This window comes from Centroberyx affinis, unplaced genomic scaffold (genome assembly GCF_046629955.1).
Source record: "Centroberyx affinis isolate AG114_WGS23_722 - 3 ecotype Tasmania unplaced genomic scaffold, CSIRO-AGI_Caff_v1 ptg000965l_1, whole genome shotgun sequence".
NCBI classification, from domain to species: Eukaryota; Metazoa; Chordata; class Actinopteri; order Beryciformes; family Berycidae; genus Centroberyx; species Centroberyx affinis.
Genome location: NW_027279536.1, coordinates 213,723 through 236,898, shown reverse-complemented (window position 1 = coordinate 236,898; position 23,176 = coordinate 213,723). Strand labels below are relative to the sequence as shown.

General features: G+C 44.9%; 1 protein-coding gene across 2 annotated transcripts in view; it reads right to left on the bottom strand.

Annotated features, from left to right (window-relative positions):
• Positions 1-1,362: 1,362 nt before the first annotated feature.
• dntt (deoxynucleotidyltransferase, terminal) overlaps positions 1,363-23,176 on the bottom strand; it is a 60,427-nt gene continuing 38,613 nt past the window's right edge. Inside the window, exons 9-11 of one of the 2 annotated variants that reach the window (XM_071522190.1) lie at positions 22,612-22,860; positions 21,166-21,249; positions 1,363-1,449 (exon numbers count right to left, since the gene is read on the bottom strand). In XM_071522190.1, the coding sequence (XP_071378291.1) occupies positions 1,363-1,449; positions 21,166-21,249; positions 22,612-22,860 (420 nt within the window). The remainder of the gene's footprint in view (positions 1,450-21,165; positions 21,250-22,611; positions 22,861-23,176) is intronic. The other variant, XM_071522192.1, reaches the window with a different exon arrangement.

The following is a 23,176-nucleotide window of genomic DNA, read 5'->3' as shown; positions in this document are numbered from 1 at the left end:
GGGGAAGCAGAGCCTGCTAGATCTGGTCACAACACTGCAATCTCAGATCTCATACAAGTTGTTGTTTTGTTTTTTTTGTGTGTGTGAGAAGAGATCTGAAGAGAAGCGGAGTGAGAGAAAGAAAAAAAAAAGAGAGAAAGACAGAGAGGAGAGGGGGCCCCCGGGTCGAGTCCTCAAAGTGCCGGACTGCTCTACTTAAAGATCTTTAAATAGGGTGATTCACTAGAATGCCTTGCTCTGGTCATCTGTCTCTGCTCTCGTTGAGGCGCCATGGGAAACGCCGGGGCCGAGCAACATGGGAAACTGGGCTAGGGTGTGGACGGCGGGTCATGTCATCACCGGAGGAACAACTCCGACTTACCCCGTTTGCCCCATATGGGGATGAGTGAAGTTCCCGTCACGAGCGGATCGGAGAGAAAATAAGAGCGCAAAATTTTGATCAGAATTAAAATATAAGCCAAAGTCAAACCGGGAAGATAATGCTTTTGTCGTGTGTGTCTCAATGGCGCTCACTGGCGGCAAATTTGTTTAAATGGCGTCTATCCGCGTGCCGAGTGGACCTATTTACCTTCCGCGCGAACTCTTCGTGATTGCGGCTGATTGCCTCCGGCTTCCGCGGGGCATCTGATGAAGGGATGCGCCCGTGGCCCCGGAGCGGAAGCCGTGGCTCTGCGGAGAGCGGCGTGCCAGCTAAACGCTCTCCAGTGGACGCCGGTTTAAATGGAGGCTAAATGGCGACGCTGAACGCTCCTCTATCTGAAGCTCATTACCCGCCTCTCGATTCCCGGGAGACCTGGCTCAGCTTCGCGCCGAGCACTTTCCTGCCAGGAGGAGGGTGATTACAACATTTTGCTCGACAAAGCTCCCTCCCTTCCCGCTCCTCTCATCCTTTCCTGTCTTCTCTTACCCCCCCCCCCCCTCCCTCCCTCCCTCCCTCTCACGCTGCTTTTCTTCTCCCTCTTTCATTTTTTTTTGTGCTCTCTCTCGCCCCCTCTTTATTTCGCTCTCCCTCTTGTTTCAGACTTCCTCTCCTCCACCTTGCAGGCACCGCGGGCGATTCATGCGCCGGCTGATTTGTCTTTGTGTCCCGCGTATGATTACAAGACTCGGAGACGAGCGAGCCGCGAATGCTATAGGAAAGCGTTTACTCGCTAACAGACAACAATGAATAGGCAGAATTATGAATCATGCAGCGGCGCGTAATCCAGGCAGCGGCAGCAACAATGACAACAACAACACAGAACTGTATAGGAATCAAAAGCGCTTTGAAACAGAATCACAGGAGAGCAGGAGCAAGGCAAGCAGATGGGATGAACGCCGATGTACGTGCAGGGTATCATCCAGCCAGGGAGGAGCGGAGGCCTACGCATTTCTCTGCCAAGGCTCGATGTACTCAAGACCCAGATGGGCAAAGATGTCCTTTTCAGTCTCAGCTGCCAGGAACTCTTCCTAGAGAGAGGACAAACAAGCAGAAAGTCAGTAACTGGATTCAGGAGGCACAGCGAGCAGGCCAGTCTGAATCAGACTCACCATCAGCCACGGGTAATAAACGTACCGGAATTTGTCTTAGCGCAGATACATGAAGACATATTCTCATTTTAGACAAGCTTCACAATTAATGGCGATCTTCATGCATCTTTATTTACAGTACAAACCGCACCGCAGGCTGTCAAAATCAATCTGCGATTTTGTTCACCCGGCTTGTGCCAAGGCTCGAGCGCGAGATTTACATCCGACTGTCCACCTCCCCCTCGCCCCATAAACACTCTAACCTTGCTCTAAGTGATTGCACTCTTTCGGGGAGACGAGTATTTTCCCTGACAAATCACGACAGGGCTATTAACTGCTGGCCGTCTACCAACGCCGCCGCGTGACGGGTTATGTCTCTATAGGAGCGGTGACGAGGCCTGACTCACCTTGGGAGCGAGGCAGCCTGGAGAGAGAGAGAGAGAGAGAGAGAGAGCGCGAGAGAGAGCATGGCTGTGATTCTGACACATCCTGCCTTCAAGTGCTAAACTGGACCTGACGCGCCGCGAAGAGACGGGGGGGGGGGGGGGGCGCCCAGGCTTCCACTGCCAGCCAACGGCGGCAGAGAGAACCGAGCGCGACTGGTAACAGGCGAGGAGGAGAAAAAGCACTTTAAGGCACGTCTCCTGTCATACCGGCTTGTTATTTATAATGCAAATGACAACTGGGCCGCGCTTGCAGAGTGGGTTTGGCCGCACATCATATTCCTCTTTAAATTCTACTCTGTATTCAAGTTAGGGTTAGGGCCTGCCTGTGAAAAGCAGCCTCGCATACAGTCAAGGTTTGGATTTTGAGATGAGATGATGAATATCCCAAGTCTGTGCTCTTTCATTCTCTCTTACACACGAAAAGCGTTTAATCAGTGCTGTCCAGAATAACAGTGTATTGTCAAAGCGACTGTGTTACATTAGAGTGAAACCTTCCCAGGTCCCGTTAAGAGGTCTGCCACTGCCTCTGTTATTATGTTCAAACCCCAGAGCGCCCACTGTTCTAGCTCAGAGCGAAACACGTGACACGCACACATTAAAGCTATATATTTCGTATATATAGATACAGGATGAAGAGAAAGGAAGGATGTAAGGAAAGCAGGAGAGAAAAGGACACCGCCGGACCGGGCCGGAGCCAGGCAGATGTGATTTGTATGAAGCCCACATCTCTAACAACACACAGCCGGGCTTATTGGCCGGGAGGAATCAGAGGGGAAAACTCCAGAGATCCAGCTAACGGGGAAAAAACACAGGGCAGATGAGATTCACTTCGCAACACCACCAATTTAGCCATTGTCCCGGATCAGGACTTAAAGCCTGCTCGCCCGCCCGCCAATGTCCAGTCTCCTCAATTCCTACAATCCTTACATGCCCTCTGGGAGGAACTGTGCTTTATTTACTTAGCACGACCCACCGTGGGCTCTCGGAGATAAATCCGCAAACCTTACGTGCCTCTGAGTCCCCCCCCCCCCCCTCAGGGCATACACAGGAAAACTATACTCGCAATGGCAAAAGCAGCATTAATTCCAGAGCTTTATGGTATATATCGCAAGGAGCTTAGACTCGGCGGCGGGTTAATTAGAACCAGAGTTTATCTGCGTGACACCGGGCGGCGTCTGAGCCACCGGCACCGCACTTCTTCGACTCCGTCAGCACCGGGAGCCGGGGTTGGAAGTGGTGTGTGTTACTGTGAGCCGGTGTCCTTGACTTAATAAGCTGCTAATCAGCTGCATGTTTCTCTGTCCGCCGCATAATGACATCCCTCGTGGACGCGAAACACATATCGGTTCCCGCAAAAAACATCTGCCCCTTCTCTGCTGCCCGTCATCCTCTCTCTCTCTCTCTCTCTCTCTCTCTCTCTCTCTCTCTCTCTCTCCCCCCGCCACCCGGCCCACCCGCTTGATGGATGGAGCCGATGGACATGGCTGCCTGCCCAGCTGCAGCCCGACTGTACCGACGCATCAGAGACACAGAGAGAGAGGGAGAGAGAGAGAGAGAGAGAGAGAGAATAACCGAGGTAGACGAACAAGCCTTCCCAGCAAGCATTTCACGGAGGTGGCCAAGTTCAATGTCCACGCAAACAAGCGCTAAATTTTCAGGATGTGATATTACGGCACTGTAAAAATTCCTATTAAAATGGCCTTGGAAACTGTTTTGAATGGTTGGGGACGGGTTATAATTGACAGTTCACCGTCTGCCAGTTGGGTGGTGGCAGTGGAGTAGTTTAAAGTGAAAGTGAGGAAATATATTTTGATTCTTAAAGACATATTTTTTCAGTTTATAATTGATGGTTTCATGTCCCAGTATGTACATCCCTTTTTGAAGCTCTTGTGATTAGAAACACACAGACATTATGTAGTTCTGGCTGTCCACCGAAAACGAGACGTTCCTGATGTCGTTGCTGTTGATATTTGTTAGTGTATAACCTAACATAAATATATAGCCTATTTAAGCATGTGTCCACAAACTACTATATTTTACCAAAATGTTTAGAAATGCTTAAAAGTTCTGTTTTGGCCACTGTCTTATACAAATTAACCATAACTTTCAGTTTTTACTTTATATTATGATTTCAGAAAGCTTATCATGTTGGCAAAATTTGGGTCAGGAAACCTTACCTACATGAAGTGAAAGATTTTACCTGAACGGTTTTTAATGGAACGCCTTGGGACTGGCAGTGCAGTGCCAGTCACAACAGAGCTACTGCTGTGCTAGACCCAAACAGGACTAGCAAAACCGAGAGACTGTATTACTGTCACTCTAGCAAGCTCGCACGTTATGCTACCCAACAGCGACGTTTATAATTTTTATTACTGACCTGTAAGAAAATGCCTGCCGCAAAACGCGGTCATGAGTGGTTGTTGCCAGCCTGTGCCCAGTTCTGTAGCTGCAGGCGGCCTGTAAACTATTATCTGTATCCACCGATTCCGTCAGGTTGCTTTAAAACGGGAAAAACCTAAACCTAATCCATTATGTACCAAACTATATTTGGCATTACAGCCCCAAACACAACCCGATTTCGGCATAATCGCTAATGTTTTGTTTAGTCGACTCCATCTCTCAACTCAATCTGTTTGTTTACAAACATTCTGATTTGGACTATTAGCATGTACTATAAGTTCAGGGTGAAGCTTTGTTGTATAAAAGCCTATGTTTATGGTTACATAACACCTACGTAGGTTGTTGTGTGTTGAAAACATTGTATTTTCATACTCATTATTTACATACTACATTATTTTTGATAGGGCTTTCTAAAACCATGAGTTCAATGCTTTAACATTTCAACAATGGCAATGATAACGAGGAGAAAAATAAAGAATTGGGGGGATTTTTAATGTTTTCGTCTAAGTCACGTCCATCCCCAGATTTATTTGGATACAAATGCAAATTATTAGTTTGGTTGTGGGAATACAAATATACAGCTACAACCTCTATTCAATTATATTCTATTCTGTTTGCTGGCTAACTGTTAGTGTGTGCAAGTAACATGGATAGAAAGCGAGACGAAGATATAATGTGTGACAAACTGTACAAAACATAACTAGTACATGAGGTAGATAGATAGCCAGACAGACAGACAGACAGTGAGACAGAGAGAGAACAGAACCAAGCTAAATGTCACACACAAAAGTATGCAAACACAGCTTGGAATCCATGCAAATCCACTTACACAAGCTCACTCATAGGGAAATGTATCTGAACAGGAGAGCAGTGGCTGTGTGACCTCTCTGTCGTCTCACTTGCAGCAGTCATTGTCGGCTCGACTACAGCAGCAATGAGCTTGTCTCAAGGATACAGGTATTGAGGTCAGACTGAATGACACGAGCACATAAAGGTTTCAAACTCTATGAAAGCATCATTTTTAAGATGCTTAGTCCTTCCACAGGACTAATGGTGCCAGCAACATATTCAGAAGTATTTTTTGAGGACATCCACCTTTGTATGAAGTGCCCAGTCAGCCCTCGGTGCAGTTCTATCACAGCCAGAGGGCCAAAGGGACACACATCCACAGAGAAGAATGTGATTGTTTTTTTTCTTCTTCGTCTTCTTCTTCGCAAAAATCTCCGGCTATCAAATCAGCCATTACATGAGTAATGTCCTCGGACTCCTTCCTTTGTTTGGGCTTTCTTTCTCCTTACTGACAGTTGGAAATAGATTGCTTTATTGCCAAGAGATCAGGAAAAGAAAAAAAATCCTTTGATTGCCTCTAAGTTAATTTATCTTTATTGCGGCACACAGGAAAAGGGCTGACAGGGGCAGAAAAAAAAAAGTGGGAAGTCGATTATGCCCCTGTGTCTTGCTCCTGCAACGATCCGCCGCACACCCACACTGCCCCCCCCCACCCCCCTCGCCGGCCTGCGAGAGCTCGGCTCACACGACAGCCAGAGCGACCAGAGAGGGCACAGACACCTCACTAATCACACCGGCAATTAGCGCAAGCATCATAAAGCACCGCTGCCCATAAAACAGCTATCGAGCCGAGTGTCATCGCCATTACCTCTCCTCTCCCCGGCGCCGCTAATCAGCCCGTGCGCCGGGGCCAGGGAGGCGAGGGAGACGCGCGGCAAATAATCACGGCCCTAATCATAAACAATGGCATCTTCACTTTGACGGCCCCGGTGTTATGCCTCTTTGCTCCTGTGGACGGGTAAACGTTTGCAAATTAAAGTTATTTAGTTGATTAGGGGGCCCAAAGGTAACGGGGCACATACGGGGGGGGGGGGAGCTCGAGGGAAGTGTAATGAAAGTTCGTAGTCGTCTTGTCATGTTGCCGAAGTACAACTTTGACACTTCTAAGTTCTTATTTTCATTTGCATGTCATTGTCATTGATGTGGCCCAATGACAATTTCTGACATAATTCATCAGAATGTGATGATACCTGCAAAACTGCTTCTTGCTCATCATGACTGCAAATAAAATTGTTTTTCTTTGGCACTTTGGAATTCATACTTTTTTTCAGTTCGGATACAGAATTATGATATATTTCAATTCTATGATTTTGTATTACTTTAATATCATTCTCCTACTGTTCTCTTGTATTATTGGTGATTGGCTTTCTCACTCAGCTCCACACAGACAATACAAAAAGTTGTATGGATACACAGGGTTTTGTTGAGATTTAGCATCACACACAAGTTCAGACAATTGAGGGTGAAATGCAACATCAGAGCTTTTCTCACACGGTTTGTTAGCACTCTGATCTGGAAAGTTTGGCTGGAGTGGCAACTTGGGGCTTTATTAATTCAATTTTTTTTCTTTTACATGTGTCCAACTTCAGTCAGTTTGACTGATTTAACACATTTGGGTCTGGTTTTCTGTCATGTCTTACAGTTTTTCTCAATTGATTTGACACATTTCTCCAAACTAAGGTCCATGCTCTCAAAACAGTTCACACAGCCATCTAAGCCCCTCATAACTGTGTAAAACTAACTGTACATTTGTATTGTTTTCACGCAAAATACAAAACTACATATATCATTTTTTCAAACACTACATAAAAAACTCTCCAAACAAAGCTCCAAGCTCTCAAAACAGTTCACCCAGCTCTCTAAACTTTTTGAGTTTCAAATCTAACAATACCTTTAACCAATAGTCTAATAATACATTTTTATTGTTTTCACACAAATTACAAAACTACATACAGTACATACATCCTCTGGCCTGTGATTTTCTATCTGAATATATTATCTTATCAATAGATGCCGTGTGTAGTTTTGATGTCAGTATTTGTTTTTTAGAAAGATGTGATCTGAAATAAAGCAGCCCTTCAGCGGATTTGGGCTGTTTTGCAAAATAAGATTCAAAGTTTCAAAGGCTGTGTTCGCTGAGAGCATGAACCTTAGCTGAGAACATGAACAGAATGAAGAACATGAACTTTAGTCAAATGAGTTCAGAAAAACTGTAGTCACGCACTCCATAGTCCACAAGAAAATAAACAGAAGTTAAGTCAAGTTCACGGAAGCCACTGAAATATTCTCACTAAAGCTCTTCCCCCTGACCTAACCATGGCCCACTGTTTTCGCTCTGTGTTGTTGCTTGTTTGTTGCCTCGGCTTTCTCTTTCATTTACGAGCACATCCAACTCCTGAAGTTCATGTGTGAAGTTTGGTAGCATCTTTGAACTCGTGTTCGGTGTGAGAACGGCTGCTGCAGTCGTATGAAGTCCTCTCTTATCTTTTGAGCCTGTAATTGTAGCCCGGCTCTCCCTCGTATGGACCCAAACAGAACGCTCTTCTAATGATAACAATAAATTAACTTTCTCTGCTCCACTGAAGCCCATAAATAATTAATTGGTTTGTTGAAGAGGGGCTGGTTTTGCATGACCAATTTGCTTCCTGCACCAGACAGTGTGATCAGATGCTGCTGCCTCAGCATTCCCATTCTGCTCAATTAAAATAGCACGTTGGCAAAATATGAGCTTTGTTTGGGAATTTTCATGGCACGTTTTCTTACTGATACGAGCCAGGACCTTCTGACTCATTTGATTTATCACACTATCATAGAAGGAGCACGTCAGTTGCATTGGTAAGCCAGTGGGAGGATGAGGGGCGGTGACAGCCTGAGGGTTAGAGAAGCCGGCTTGTGACCAGGAGATCGCTGATTTGAACTCCGACCCTTAAAGTGACAATTCCTACATTTTGTTTTGTTTGTTTTTCTTGATTTTGGCAACACCTTTGGTGTAAATGATCATTGCTTTGGTGTTTTGGACCCAGTGTAGCCACTGTCACAACATACTGTAATAATAAAGACATGCAGTGTAGACGCCGGCTTCTTATATTTCTTCTACTTTCTTATATTTATTCCAGACAGACCACTGTTGCTGTTTCGATAAACATAAAACGCATCACTTGCTGTGCAGCAGAGGATTTTTCTCGGGCAAAACCCTCATAGGAGTTTAGAACAAGAAATGTGAAAGCTTTCATGAACTGGCTATAGGTTGAATCAATATTGCATGGTATCAATCGGTGATAGAGAGTAACTAAGCAGGGTCACACTTTATTTGGATAGTCCAAACTTCCTATCAAGTGACTATAATGTGTCACTAAAAAGTCTACTGAGTTTCAAGAGATACTCATAATTGTGTGAAAAGTAGTCTATATATATTCAGTGTCTGGGCTAGGGTTAATGTTAGGGTTGGGGTTAATGTTAGAAATAGGGTCAGGCTAAAGTCAGTATCAACATTGGACTATCCAAATAAAGTGTTACCAAAAACAGACATTTATTCATATGAAAGAGTTACAGATTATTACTTTACAAGTAATGTGGTATAGTCCAGGTCAGATGCCTGCAATTACCCCCCCAGGCCTGTACTCTTGGTCATCTAGCCTGGTTTAATAGGCTTTAATATTTATACGAGAGCCGTGAGCACACTGTATGTATCGCATGTACACTTACGCAGGATGTTGTTACTACACGACTTGTATCCTCACTTTTTTCCTGGCGTTCTCCGGCAAAAATCACTCATGCCATTCAGGGGACACAAAGAGGCACGGGGGTTAATCCCGGAGACCACAGCGCGGCGCCGAACCACCTCAATGATTGTTCAGCCGAGTGTCCCTGTAAATAAATCATGGGCCAAACTGAAACGGGAGCCACGGATGGATGGGTGCCTGCGCCGCCGCAAAGGGCCATGTCAATTAATGTTACATGACAGGCGGACACGGCCCGACGCCGGGCCTCCGCTGGAACCCTCTGCCATTCACTTTCATCAATAATGGAGCAGGATCTGTCTCCTGAGCGAGCCGACACCCTGTTTCAGCCCCCCCCCCCCCCCCCCCCTCCACCCCCACCTCCTCACCCAGCTCCAGCTTCCCTCCTACTACCACATCCCCATCTCTCTCATTATCCTCTCCCATCCTCTCTGCCCTCTCCCTCCTTCTCCCAAGTTCACACAGCCAACTCATTTCTGCTCTTTACAACTGTAATTCCAGAAAAACAGATTGTGAGTTGCAGATTTCTTTGGGGGGGGATAATAGCCTGCTATTGAATTCCCTTCTTTTTTACTGGTGCAAAACACAGGCTCAACGCATTCTATAAATACCCCTCCCTTTATATTTTTCTCCCATTTAAAGACTGATAATAGGCAGCGTGTGGGTGGATGGGAGGCTGGGAAAGTGGAGGCGGAGGTAAAGAGGGTGAGGTGGCAGTGGCGAACGGGGTGACACGGAGGGAGAGAGGGGGCGGTGGAACTCGAGGAGGTGAACAGATATTATTCACCTCGGTATATGGAGTAATTACCCTGAATGTGCTTCTCTTCTGTTATAATATATTCCTTCCCCTATCTGTGTCCATCACTCTTCTTCTTCCCCTTTATTCCCCCGATCGCTTTCAGCCTATTTTTCAGCTGTTCGCTCCGGATTCCGCTGTCTGTCATTACCCCCCTTCTGTGAGGCAATAGCTGTCAATATGATTTATCATTGATAGTAATTGATGTCGTCCCACTGCGAAGACTGATTGGATCACCGATGCGCTGATACAGCCTCATCAGGGACTCAAAAAACCAACAAGTCGAGAAAAAAGGCTTTGTAACCTAGATGATTTACCCAAAGTCAGTAGTGTACTCGCTCTCCATCTCTCTTCTTCTCTTTGTATGTCTGTCTGACTTTCTCTCCCCCTCTGTTCCCCATGACTCAATGCCATCCTTTAGCACATTCCTACATGAAGTCTGTGAGTACTAAGTGCTGCGCCATCACAGGACAACAACTTAAAGCTGCAGTAGCCAAGATTTTTTTTTTAATGGAAAAATACACTCGTCCTGTCTAAATCACCAACTGGGCCTTCAATAGAAAAGAGTGTCCCATCTCCCCCAGTTGAGATGCTGTAGATTCGTCCTATTAGTCAAAACTAAATTCTGGTGTCAGGTATGGACATTTCTCCGCTGCAAGAAGCATGCTGGGTGCAGTTGGCTTATGTCATGTGACATGATTTCTGGGCATTGAAGTGCAAACAGTTTTCGAACACCTCTCGCTTCCATGTGGAGCCACTAATGTGTAAAGTTGCCTAGTGCCGCTGTAAAGATACAATCTGGAATGTACTTTACCATCTATTTACTTGAGAGAGGAGGAGGAAAGAGGCATTTTTGAATTTTAAATGTCTGTACCCTAATGGTATGAACAAGGATTTTAATGTGAATGATTTTTAGTTTTAATGGTCAAGGTTTTTTTTTTTTTTAAAGCTTTATTGTTGACTCATACACATGTACCTTTGAAATATGACCTGTTTTCTCATTGGTCTAAGTCTACTAAGTGGCCATATTGACTGAAGTGGCCATTTTAGAAAGGTATTTAAGATCTAGTGTCTCTTTGCCACGTGATAATAATGTTTTTACAACATCCATTGGCCTCCAAGAGTAAATGTTCTTTCTTCTTTATCATCTAACTTCTTGATTCATCATAACTACAAATGTAAACAAGCATTTTAAAACCCAAAGTGAAAATATAAATGAAAACAAAATCTCCATAGCAATAAATCACTATCTAAACGAAAAGCCACTAGTGGGGCGCCACACTGCAATTATTGATTTGGTCTTTAACACCAGGCTCGCTCCCTCACTGTGCCCCATCAATTCACCAGCTCCTCCCAGTTCACACTCCCCCATCATTTCCATTAAAACCCCTTAATTGTTTCTCTGACCTCCATGCAGAACGACCCAATCACATGGCAATTGTAGCCTGAAATGAATGTCCATATTTGCTTTGTTCCCATGTCACGGGGGGGGGTCGTTACTTGGGCGGCTGGAGAAAACAGCCTTCCTGTTCAAGGAGAGGGAGGACAAAGGCAGGGCTGCTACATATTTTCGCTCATGAAATCCATGATTTTTCACATAGCAAGGTGTCTGACCAATATTTTTCACTCTGTCTTTTACTTGTTTGGTTCTTTGAACAACTGATTTTAATGTTCCAATTTGTGGTGGCTAATTGCAACTATCACTTGGGTCTTATGTAAGCAGGAAATGTGTTATTTGGATTAAAAGTATCAAAAAAATCTTTTGTGCCTGTCTTTTGCCAAAAGTAAAAAGCTGAGACTTTATTGGAATACAAACTGCTTGGCGAATCACTTGGATGCAAAAAAAATATTAGAGGGTCCTAACAATATATAAAAGCTCTTGAGCAATATTATATGCACATATGTGTTGCAGATAAGCAAGAACACTTTAAATCACCAGTATGATGTTCTCTCCAACCAAGACAGAACAGCACGTATCATGGCTAGGGATTGGTCAGAAAACCTTTGGAGACTCTTAAGGAGTTGAAATAGATGTCACTGCAGCAAACACCTTATTTATCCACGTTACACTCAAATGAATGCTGCCACTGTATAATCCATTATGCATCCATGCTGATTAACCTGTCGGCAATAATTCCACTCGGCTTCCCTCTTACAGTCATAGCCTTTCAAGACCAACTCAGGGACACACCAGAGAAAATGTCCAAACTGGTGTGATCAAAGCGAATCCCTGAAATGAAAAATTCCTTGAACCTTTTTTGACTGGCAGCAAAAACAGAAATGTGTGCAGGCTTTTATGGTGAACCAGCAGACTCCTGTCTTTGTAATGCTGAGTGGCAGTTCCTTCAGAGGAGAACAGGGTTTTTAATCAAAATAAATGCAAGAGGACAGACAAACCTGTTGCATGGCTACTGCATTAATGCGGACAAGAGAGCCAAGAGAGACATTCCAACCCGGTGGAGGAGATCCTGATTATAGCAGCTGCACTCAGATTGGATTCAGGAGGCAGCAAATGAGCATCAATCAGCGATAACAAGCGGGCCAAAGTGCAGCGCTAAATGACCTAGTCAGGAGGGTTCCAATAAGTTTAGGGGTTGCACGGGGCATGAGTGTGTGTGTGTGTGTGTGTGAGAGAGAGAGAGAGAGAGAGAGAGAGGGACAGTGAGAGTGAGTGAGAAAGAAAGAGAAAAAGAGAAGGTTCCAAGACCAGATGGAAAAATCTAGGTTTGGAAAGTAAATGTGTTGCTCCCCTCATCTTTACCAACTACTGTTGAAGTGCCCTTGATGCACTTAAGGGTTAATGGTTCAGGGTTAATGCACTTAACCCTGAACTGTTCCCATGGAAATGTTCTGTAGGCAATTATACAAGGACCTCCTCTACACCTGGTATTAAAATGTGATCTCCATCTGGATATGCTATCCGGGTAATGAACAATCCGATCACGCCCCTGCATTTACATTTGGTATTTATATGCGTTCTGGTGGTCTGCATTCTGTCCGCACTGATCAGATCTCATTTTTCACACGCACTGTGCAAAGCAGGTGGGGAGGTGGCAACAAAAACAAACATGGCAAGTGTAAGGTCACCAGAAGTGATGTTACAGTACAGCCTATACTTACTTTTCATTTGCTGTGGAAGGGGTCAGCTGTTAGGAGTCTGTAGTAGGAGGCAACTCCAGCTCACCCATCTCTGCTCTGCCTTCTGCTTCGAAATATCTTCATATATTGATCTATTTGTATATCACCATTGTGACATTTTTACCTGCAGTGATGATGTATCTACCCAAAATTATGACATTTCTACCCTCAGCGATGACGTTTCTACCCTCACTGATGACATTTCTAACCTCACTGATGACATTTCTAACCTCAGCGATGACGTTTCTACCCTCACTGATGACATTTCTACCCTCACTGATGACATTTCTAACCTCAGCGATGACGTTTCTACCCATAGTGATGCCATTTCTTCCCGCAGTAACAGCGTTTCTACCCGCAGTGATGGCGTTTTGACCAGCGGTAATAACGTTTCTACCCATACTGATGCAGTTTCTACCTGCAACAATGCCGTTTCTACCTACAGCACTAACGTTTCGACCCACAGTGATGATGTTTCCACCCATAGTGATGGCATTTCTACCTGCAGTGATGACATTTTGATGAGTGGTAATGACGTTTCTAACTGTGGCAATGACGTTTCTACACATAGTGATGACGTTTCTACCCATGGTGATGCTGTTTCTATCTGGAATATCCCATCACATTCCCATCGTAATGCATGCTGTGTGCATTCACACCTTGCCTTAACATGTTTTTCCTTATCCAGATAAGACATGCGGATACAGATTGCATTTTGATACCAGTTGTAAATGGGGACAAGAATGTGGCTGTGCCAGGCAGTTCCCAGATGTATTTACTGTACGTGTCTAACCTTCCCTTGCAACTAGTCTGCCAATTCTTTGTACTAAATAAGAATGTGTTCTTGGCCAACTTGTGTGGCTAAATATAGGTTAAAAGTAAAAGAGCACAATCCCATACTGAGTGCAAAGTCGAACACTAACAAAACCCACACAATTATAATGAAATAGACCATCCACAAACCGGAGGAGGCCTAGAGGAAAAAAAAACAACTTCAAATCAATTTCTGTTTCTGAAAATAGAACACCCAGTGTACCAATTACCAGTGTAATGTTCCTGGAATGCTCCACTTCCACAACAATAATAAACAGTGACGATGATTCAACTTCTAATCCACTTAGCGTGTTTAATGAAATGCTACATATCGTTTACACCCATGTAAGACAAGAGGAAAATAAAAATCCCCCCGGGGTCTTATTTCTTTACCTACACACAGCACTCCTATTGTATTCTTTATTAATATTCTGAGGAAACAGAGGAGAATTAGGTATATCTCTTATTTTAGCACTATGATGTTTGCTCCACACTATTGGTTGCTTGAAATGTTGGCAATGTAATGTAAGAATTCAAGCTTATTCTATTGCTGTATGCATTGTAAATAGCTCTGGATTAAGAGCGTCAGCTAAAGACCTATAATGGAAATAGAAATGGTAATGAAATGGCATGTATGAGATGGCTGTATGTTGTAATTAGTATGGGATGTGTGTGGTATGTGGGGTAAGTGCAAGTCTATGTGTTTATATTTGTTCTTCTTGTATCTATGCTTTCCCTGGTATTTTCTTTCTTTCTCTCATTTCCTATGTGATCTTTCCAAGAACAAAGTCCCTTTTTTCCTCATCACCACTAAAAGACGCTTCAATAGTTGTCACTATTGCTCTGAATATGACTTAGGTTGAAAGCTAACAGCTACACACTTGGCATTGAATGAAACAGAGGCACTTTTGACCTTGAAAAATATCACCATGTATGCTACACTCCTTTGTCAAACATTGCTACACTGGGTCTATTCATCTAACTCTGTTAATTAAAATTCATAAGAACAGACGTGGCACCAAGGTCGAGAAGAAACGTTTGCAAATGCGAGCGATAAGTGAACAACCTCCCCCACCTACTCGACACATCATTCCATTTATAAACGCTACAGGAAGTTTCCCAGCTCTACCAGCCTGCCACCAGGATGCTTAGAGGACAGAGACCGCACCCTCCTCAGTGCACTTGTCTGTCACAGCGTACGCTTAGGTGTGTGTGTGTGTGTGTGGGTGTGTGTGTGCGGGTGCGTGTACAGTACGCGACGCCCTGAGGGTCCCTGTGCCACCATCCGCTAAATTAAACCTCTCCTCCTCTTCCTCTCCTCGCTGAGAGGGGCCTCCTTCCAGGCGGCTCCCATCCCCACCGCAAACACCGCCTCGCCACGCCGGCCGGGGGAGCGTTCACAAACGCCACTCCCCAAAGCCCAGTGCAATTGCCCTGTTATTGTCCACTCATCCGCTGCCCAGAGGGTGGGGGGAGGTGGGGGGCGGGGGAGGGGGGTGGGGGGGGTCGAAAGAGCTGTGAGCACTCTACATCCACGGTATTGTAATTTGACAGCGAGCTTTGTAGTAAATTCCGCTTTTTACCCTGGCGGGGTACCACAAAAAGAGGAACTGTTGTACAATGTGGATAACGGAGGACTATCTTCACTTTGTGATCACTTTTAACTTAATTGCTTTATGCTTGACAAGGAAAAACTGAGGGGGCTGAGCAATCTGCAAAATTAATGTTCATTCAGTAATGTATTTTGTCAAGTGTTGAAAGGATTCTTTTATGGTTCTTTATACTAGTGTTTTTTCAGCAATGTGTCATAACCTAAGTTTGCGTACCATACGCGGCAACTAACCCTTTTCTGCCCTTGAAAAAAATTCAGCTAGAGTTTTAGATTAGTAATACAAATCAACCAATGATTTGGATTTGGAAGTTCTATGAAGATAGGGTGTTTTCAGAGAAAAAGAAGCTTCAATAATGCTTTCCTGAAAATATAACTGATTTTTGTTCATGGTGGTTGATTTGTGTTCTTGGTGGTTGTTTGCCTTATGATGATCACTGACTGGAGTTTATAGTTTACTCACTTTTTTATTCACCACACATCACTGCGGCGAAATCTAAATATGTTCTCTGCAGAGCTAGTGTAACCGCTAGAAATGCAGCTAGAAATAGAGAGGTTTTGGAGCTAATACAGTAAATCTGCTTTTTATTAAAAGCCTTGAAGTGTCTGATATTTTTATTTTCACATTTTCTAAGAGGTTACATCCACAATTTATATAAGATTCCTATACACTTCGTAACTGAAACTGCATACAGGTGAATGCCCATGCTTTCCTAGTGTAGTTTATTCTTCTTCTAAAAAAACAATGGTTCATATTTGGTTGGCTGAGATCCACATTGCAGTGCGGTGCAGAGCGAGAGGAGCGTCAGGCAGGTGAATATAAATGTTGCTCAGGTAGCAGGAGAATATGAATGGTCCTCTCATATCAGTAACTGTGCTCCAGGACCAAAGCCAGGACATCCATGCTCACAGCCTTTTGACCAGAACCTCATTAATCACACTCCTACACATGACATAGAGTAATTACCCTCGGAGAGAGAGACACATACTGATACACGCACACGCACACACACACGGTTTGTAATACACTGCATGTACATGGCATGTAAAGGTTTGGTTAAATAGCTAGAACACGCGCGTACGGGTGTGAACCGCATTTACATAAACATATTTATATCAGGTGTGCTCTAGTCTACACACTGCATCGTACCGTTGGGTATTACACACAAGCGCGCACACACACACATACACACTGAGTGAGTTTCAAGGGTAGATCCTGCCACACACGGAGGGGTGTGTTTTTTCGAGGTGTTGGGCAGGTCATGGATCCCTCCTGCCCGGGGAGGGAGTCAGTCTGTCTGGGCATGATGAAATCCTCCACCTGTCCTCATTCATCAAGCCCACCACACATATTAATTATCGCAAACCTTCAGACTTACAGCAGAGGACACACACACAGGCACAACCCACCGCCCCCCCACCCCCGTCCCTCCGCTCGGTCCACTCCCCCAACACGCACGCATTGCTCTCTCTTTCTCTCTCTCTCTCCTACACACTCACTCATACGCACACACATTGAATAGTGAACCCCCCTGTCTGAATTCAGACCCTGCACTCTCCAGTTTAAATTCAACTCTAGTGGCGAGATACTGATGTTGGCTGTAACTGCCTGTGGCACCGCAAGTCAGCAGTGTGTTTTTAGAGGAAGTCCAGATGTCAGGTATTGCAAGCAGTGTCTGAACCCCAAACTTGGGTGCGATCACAACTACGGTTCAGTTTGTTTGCTTTGGTCTGAACCATAGTGGAAAATCTGCCTTTGTTTCGTTTTTGCGTTTGGTTCATTTAGGTTCACACTGCCCGATTACAACTGAACCAGAGTTGTAAACAAATGTCACAAGAACTCAGAAGTAGCTTGTTTATTGGACAGAGTTTTGGTAACTTTTAGAAGTCAAAAGAAATCTGATTCCAGTCCCTGTAACTTTAGCTAAGAATGATGATGCCTCAGTATTCTTGTGCGTTCCTTCAAGGATTTGGGAAAGATGAGGTATTTCACCTCATCTCGATTCCACGTTTGCCCTCGGTGCATTTTGTTATTCTCGCCGAGCACGAGGAACTGCTGCCACATGCTGCCTCATGCTGTCACCATCCGTCTCCTTATACCCATAAAAATTTTGCATTTTGGGGTCATTTTCTGTAGTTGGTGATTTTTTGACGGATTATGTTCTCACTCCTAACAAAACCGCACCGCACTTCTCTTGGAAGAGTGCCAACACTCGCATTTTCAGGCGTCTCAGTGCGGATAGTGGGTGCCACCCGAGTCGGAATGGCATTCTTCTCACCGGCCCGAAGTTCAAGCGTGCTTGGCGTGAGCGAGCCCTAAGTCATTGTGGCTCTATGTGACAGCTCTCAATCCCCCCCCCCACCCCACCCCCCCACCACGCAGCCATTCCCCCTGAGCCTGTCCTTAATTGGGAGGAGATCATTAGCGTGAGTTTAGCCCTGTAATCTTTTTTTAAGCATTTTATAATAAGACGGAGACCAGCTTGTATCCGTCGAGAGCCTCTTTGAAGCCCACACGACAAGATTAAAGTCCTCTAAATGACCGCTTTTGGTCCTCGGTTGAGATGTCTCCCCCCTTTAATCAGACGCCGCCGTCCTCATCGCTCCCCCCTGTTCCTCTGACACCAGTCAAAAGAACGAGGAGCGCCGACTCTCTCTCTCGAAAAAACGATCGGCCAATTAGAACGGCCGCGGAAAAAGATGAAAGTGTCATTATCGCGCCGTCCTCAGCCATACGTCGGACCAATTAATGAGGGGCCCTGGCAGCCGGTCCCGGACAAAAAAAAAAAAAGGGGACCCGCTCCTCCTTCCTGCCCAGAGCAAAGCGCGCAACAGAGAGAGAGAGAGAGAGAGAGAGAGAGGGAACAGTCAGCGTTCTGTGAAGGCGGTGGTGGCAGCTAGTGCACAGACACCGGGACAGTTAATTGATCTTCATTACGTTAATTATGGCTGCGGATGTGGACCGGGGAATGAAAAACGGGTCACACTGTTGAGCGATTCTGTCTGAACGTACCCGGTTAAGCTATCTGCCGACCTTGAAACTAGCCCCGAAAGTAATGGCACTGCGAAAGTGACTAAGTGTGTGTGTGTGTGTGTGTGTGTGTGTGTGTGTGTGTGTGTCGGGGCGTAAATAGTTTGCTCAGAGGGCAGTTTCGCTACATATTTAAAGCTCCAACAGGCCGATGGTTATCTACTGTAAATCAGCTCACATTCGATAGTTATCGCTGTAGCTGGTAATGGAATATCTGCCTCCTCATTTCCTCATCCTTATCGTTCTACACAATCTATTGGCCGTAACATCTTATCTCCTTTGTTTTTGCTCTTCATAGCACTTGACAAACCTCGCTCCTTCATCAAACTCCGACAAACACATGCCGGGTTTCTGTAGGAGTGTGTGTGTGTGTGTGTGTGTGTGTGTGTGTGTGCGCGCTTTTGATTTCCCCCTGTCCACCCCAGTGCACGGATGGCTGCACTGTCAGCAAAGCCTGCCTCTGCCCTTGCATTTGAATAAACACCATCTGAGTTGGCTGCTCGTGGTATAATATCTGTCAGGGAGCTGCCACCCCCGGTGATCCCGGGACGCTGACCCCTGTCCCCGAGGGAGGACGGGGGGGGTGACGGGGATATTGCGGTGACAGGGTGTCTCCCCCCCCCCCTGTCGATCCGCGCGGCGATACGCCTGCGACACCCCTGTCCCGCTCTGCTCGAGACCCCCCCCCCCCCCCCGCCGCCGCCGCCCCTGCCCCCGCGGCGTGGCAATGAGCCGGGGACGCCTCGCGGGACGCAATGAACGGTTGCCCGGGATAGGATAAACACAGGCTCCGATGACGCCTGTCACAGAGATTGATGGTTCCCCGCAACTTTTGTCGTCTTGTCAGTACTATAAACTTCTTCCCTGCTGAATAATTGAATCTTTCAGACAGAAGAGCCGTGTCAATCTTTCTTTCTTTTTTACGCCGAGGCAATTGTGGGGGTTTTTTCAGAGGAGCGATGGTTCCATATCTCACTTTCTTGAGACTGTAAGTCAGAGGGAAGCAAGAAAGCTGAGGTTGTGCACTTTCAAGTGATGTACATTAAAACTCCGAACGGCTTGGATTGACTAAAACCGCAAAGTAGCCTGCGATGTTCGACACATTTCAAAACAGGCTTGCGTCGTTTTCCTTCTTTGGTCTTCGGTTACAAAGAAAAAGAAAAATGACGGACAGAATAATCAAACATCCTTACGTGCCCAACATGTTGCTCTTTACTAAGAAAAATTAGAGCCGTCCATCAACTTTGCCTTAGTCCGCCGCATAGAAGAGCATCTCAAACGTAATGTCAAAACTGATCTTCACGTGCGGAGAATCGGAGTCTCAGCGCGGCTAAGAAAACCCATGTGTCATGACTGGCGTCTGCTTTTTCCATATGTTACTATTTATGACAGCCCATCAACACAGAAAGCACATAGCACTGTCTAACAACACTGTGTTTCATGTCTAGATGAACACACGCCTGCGTATTATCTCCTGAAGACGGGCCAATAAAGTGCATTATTCAAACAAAGACAAGGTGTTGCAAAGCAAAACCTAATTAACTCTAGCAGTGTGGGCGAAAGAAGAGTTAATTGTTTATTAAATCTAATGAGATGTGCCATAAAGTGGTTTTTGCGCCTTTATCGTACGCCTTTTATACCAATGTGTAGGGTAAAGCTGAGATGCAATTTATTTCATTTGGAAATGTCGGCGCTTCCCAACGCAATTAACTTCACTTTAACAAGCTTGTGCCTTCATATATTGAAACAGATGGATTTTATTCACTCAGCTCGCTCTGATGTACTGTTGTATACACTATACATGTGTTTGTGTGTGTGTGTGTGTGTGCGTGTTTGTGATGAAGCACTGCATTAGCCCGCCACCCCTGCCCACCTCTGTAAGCAGTATGCTATAATTAAAAATGTTGTTCTCGCACCCGTATCGGGTTTCTGCTCACTCAGAGTGGAAGCACATATTGCATGGAATAATTTGAGATAATTTGTCTAAGTTTTCCCTGCTGGGGCATTCCAACACGCCGGCCTAATCCCTCCAATAACCTTTGAGGACCGGGGCTTGGCGGTAATTCACCATCCAGATTCATAAGCACACACTCCCTAGGCTAGACTTTGTAGCAAATCCCACCTGATAGTACACTCGGTACAAAAACACTGATCAGATTGCCTCTGCACTCGCTCACCGCCGGTGCATTCTGCCTCTCTCTCTCTCTCTCTCTCTGTCTGTCTATCTCTGTTTGTCTCTATTTGTCCATCTGCCTGACTATTTCTCCCTCCTAGGAAAGGGCTTACTATAGGATCAACTGAAGAGGAACTTGCGATTTTAGGGGGCTCACTCTTTGCTTCTGTCCTCACTCGGAATAAACTAGGGCTTATTATTCTAGTATATTTTAGATGTATGTATTTGTTCAGGTCACAGGCAGGCACTTGTGAATGAACGGCTCACTAGCACAAACGCCATGAAAGCAAAATACATGCCGGGGTAACCAGTCCACTGCTTAAAGTCTGCAATACACTCGTCTTGTCAGCCTGAATCACAGAGTGGGGCCGCAACAGAGAACAGCGTCCCATCTGCACTAATTGAGATGCAGCAGATCTGCCCAAATTAATTTCTGGTGTCGGGAATAGACACTGGTGGGAAAACTCTGTCCATAGGAAGTGGCAAATCGAAACTTAGGAGTGAAATATAATCTGCGGTGAGCGAGCGCCGCATACAGAGAAAGCGTTAGATATTTTCCTCTCTTGTCCCTTTGCTATTTTTTGGTATAAAGCATCACAGACCGGCCAAATGAGTAAGAAATCAGTCCCAGTGGTTGTGACTCTAATGATGCACTGAGTACCTTGGTTTTGTCGTACAGGGCGTGGTTGTCCAGAAGCATGCGCCTCTCCATCCGAGCGAACCTCCTCAGGTCTCTCTCAAACTGCTGCGGAGGAACAGAATCAATAGTCTGAAACCAAATATCAGTTGAACTTGTCTGTTTTCATGGCACTGAAAGGAAATAGTGACTCTTATCTTCTTGGATGCACTTTATTCTTATGTCAGAAGCCAGAAAGCTTTTTTGATATTAGATATTCCTGATGTTTTTCTATGTTATTGTACACCTGTATATTACTTTGTGGACAGTGCTCCTATTGATCTTCATGGTAGGTGGGCGGTGTACTTTAATTGTCGATGATGTCTGTCACCTTTTAACCCGACTGCAAATCAGATTTCCCTGACACTAAAGTCTATCTTGACCATGACCTTGTCTTTCCTCGCTCCAAGAAACATGTTTTTACTGTCTTTTCTGGAAAAAACCAACAACACTATGTCAAATCTACATTTAAACTAAAACATAGCTCTTCAGTTCCTCAGTCATTCCTTTTTCTTTCTTTCACTGTTGAAAGAGGAAGGCTGATCGCAAAAAAATGTTTCAGCTTCTACCAATTATCACCCAATAGTTAATGAGTTCACTGATCACCTGATCACTGGAAAACGTGTTGCATTTGCGAATTAAAATCTTGCCATCTGTTTATGAATAAAAGTGGAAACTGCGCTGGGATGTTTTACTGAACTAGCTGTGCTTCTTCAGTGAAATTTTACTCAAAACAGTAAGAGCTCACAAAAAACTACTCAGTGAATGAAAATCATTAAAACTGTCCACACAAAAAATTACCAATTATCATATCTGGCATGATGCTTGCAAATAATTTGATAGGTCATTGCAAGTCAATGGTTGGGAGATTGTCCATTTTTCATGAATGTCCAGAATGACTGAGTTTTTAAAAATGCGGGCTTTTAAAGGTACTCCAAAGATAATTGAAAATTTCATATATCTCAATGTTTTTTTTAATTCTTAAGTTATTTCTCACTTATTTCATACTGCATATATTTCATTTTTTAGTATATTGTCATATTGTATATATTTTCATGTGTTTTTTGTTTGTTCTACTGCTGGTATTTTGCATACTCTCATGCCATAACTAGTTTTTCCATACTTTGTATTCATACATTTCCATTTCACATATTCTTGACACATTGGAATCGCGAGTTAAATTAGGTTTAATATTTATCATTTGCTATATTCTCATTTATATTCTGGCTTTTCGTTGTTGCATCCTATCGCTTTCCTGCTGCAACAACCCAATTTCCCCACGGCGATCATTAAGGTGTCATCTTATCTTACCTGACAAATCTACTTAATACAGTGACTAGAGTACTTTTAATTGGCTTCTATCTACTTCTGCTCATGGATTCCAGCTGCAGCTTCCTCACTGTCACCCCGTCTCTATATCAGCCTTCGTACCCTGGAGCCGGTCCAGCCCAGGAGAGCGAAGGCGTAGCGCTCCATAGGTGGGGACACTATGTCCACGCGCACCGCCCTCCAGCCCCTGTCGTCCCCCTCGGCCCTCTGGACTCCCCCCTCCACGTGGCGGCTCTCCAGCCGCAAGATCAGGAAGCACTTTGGGAAGTGGTCCATGGCCTCAAACCTGTGGCAGGGCAGCTTGTCCATATCAAAGGTGGAGGCCTGGTAGTCACAGTATAGCAGAATGCCCTGGTGGAGAGAGAGGAGACAATATCAACCTGTAAAAATAGCAATTAAAGTGGAAGTGGAGGTGGAGTGGAAGTCTTTGGAAACGAAGAATCTTATGTTTTTCAAGGGCTTTATATGTTTGGACGTTCCTTGTTGATGGTGAAAAAGCGAAATTTATGAAGGAAGGTGACTTTACTGGGGTAAACCAATCATCTAACTTTTGGGGCAGGGGGAGGAAGGCAGATCCTCTAATACTGCCAGCCAATCAGAGTAGTGGCTATTTCTGGCTGCAAGTAACATGGCCCCAAAACGGCCCATAGCTCTTTAGGTGGGACAT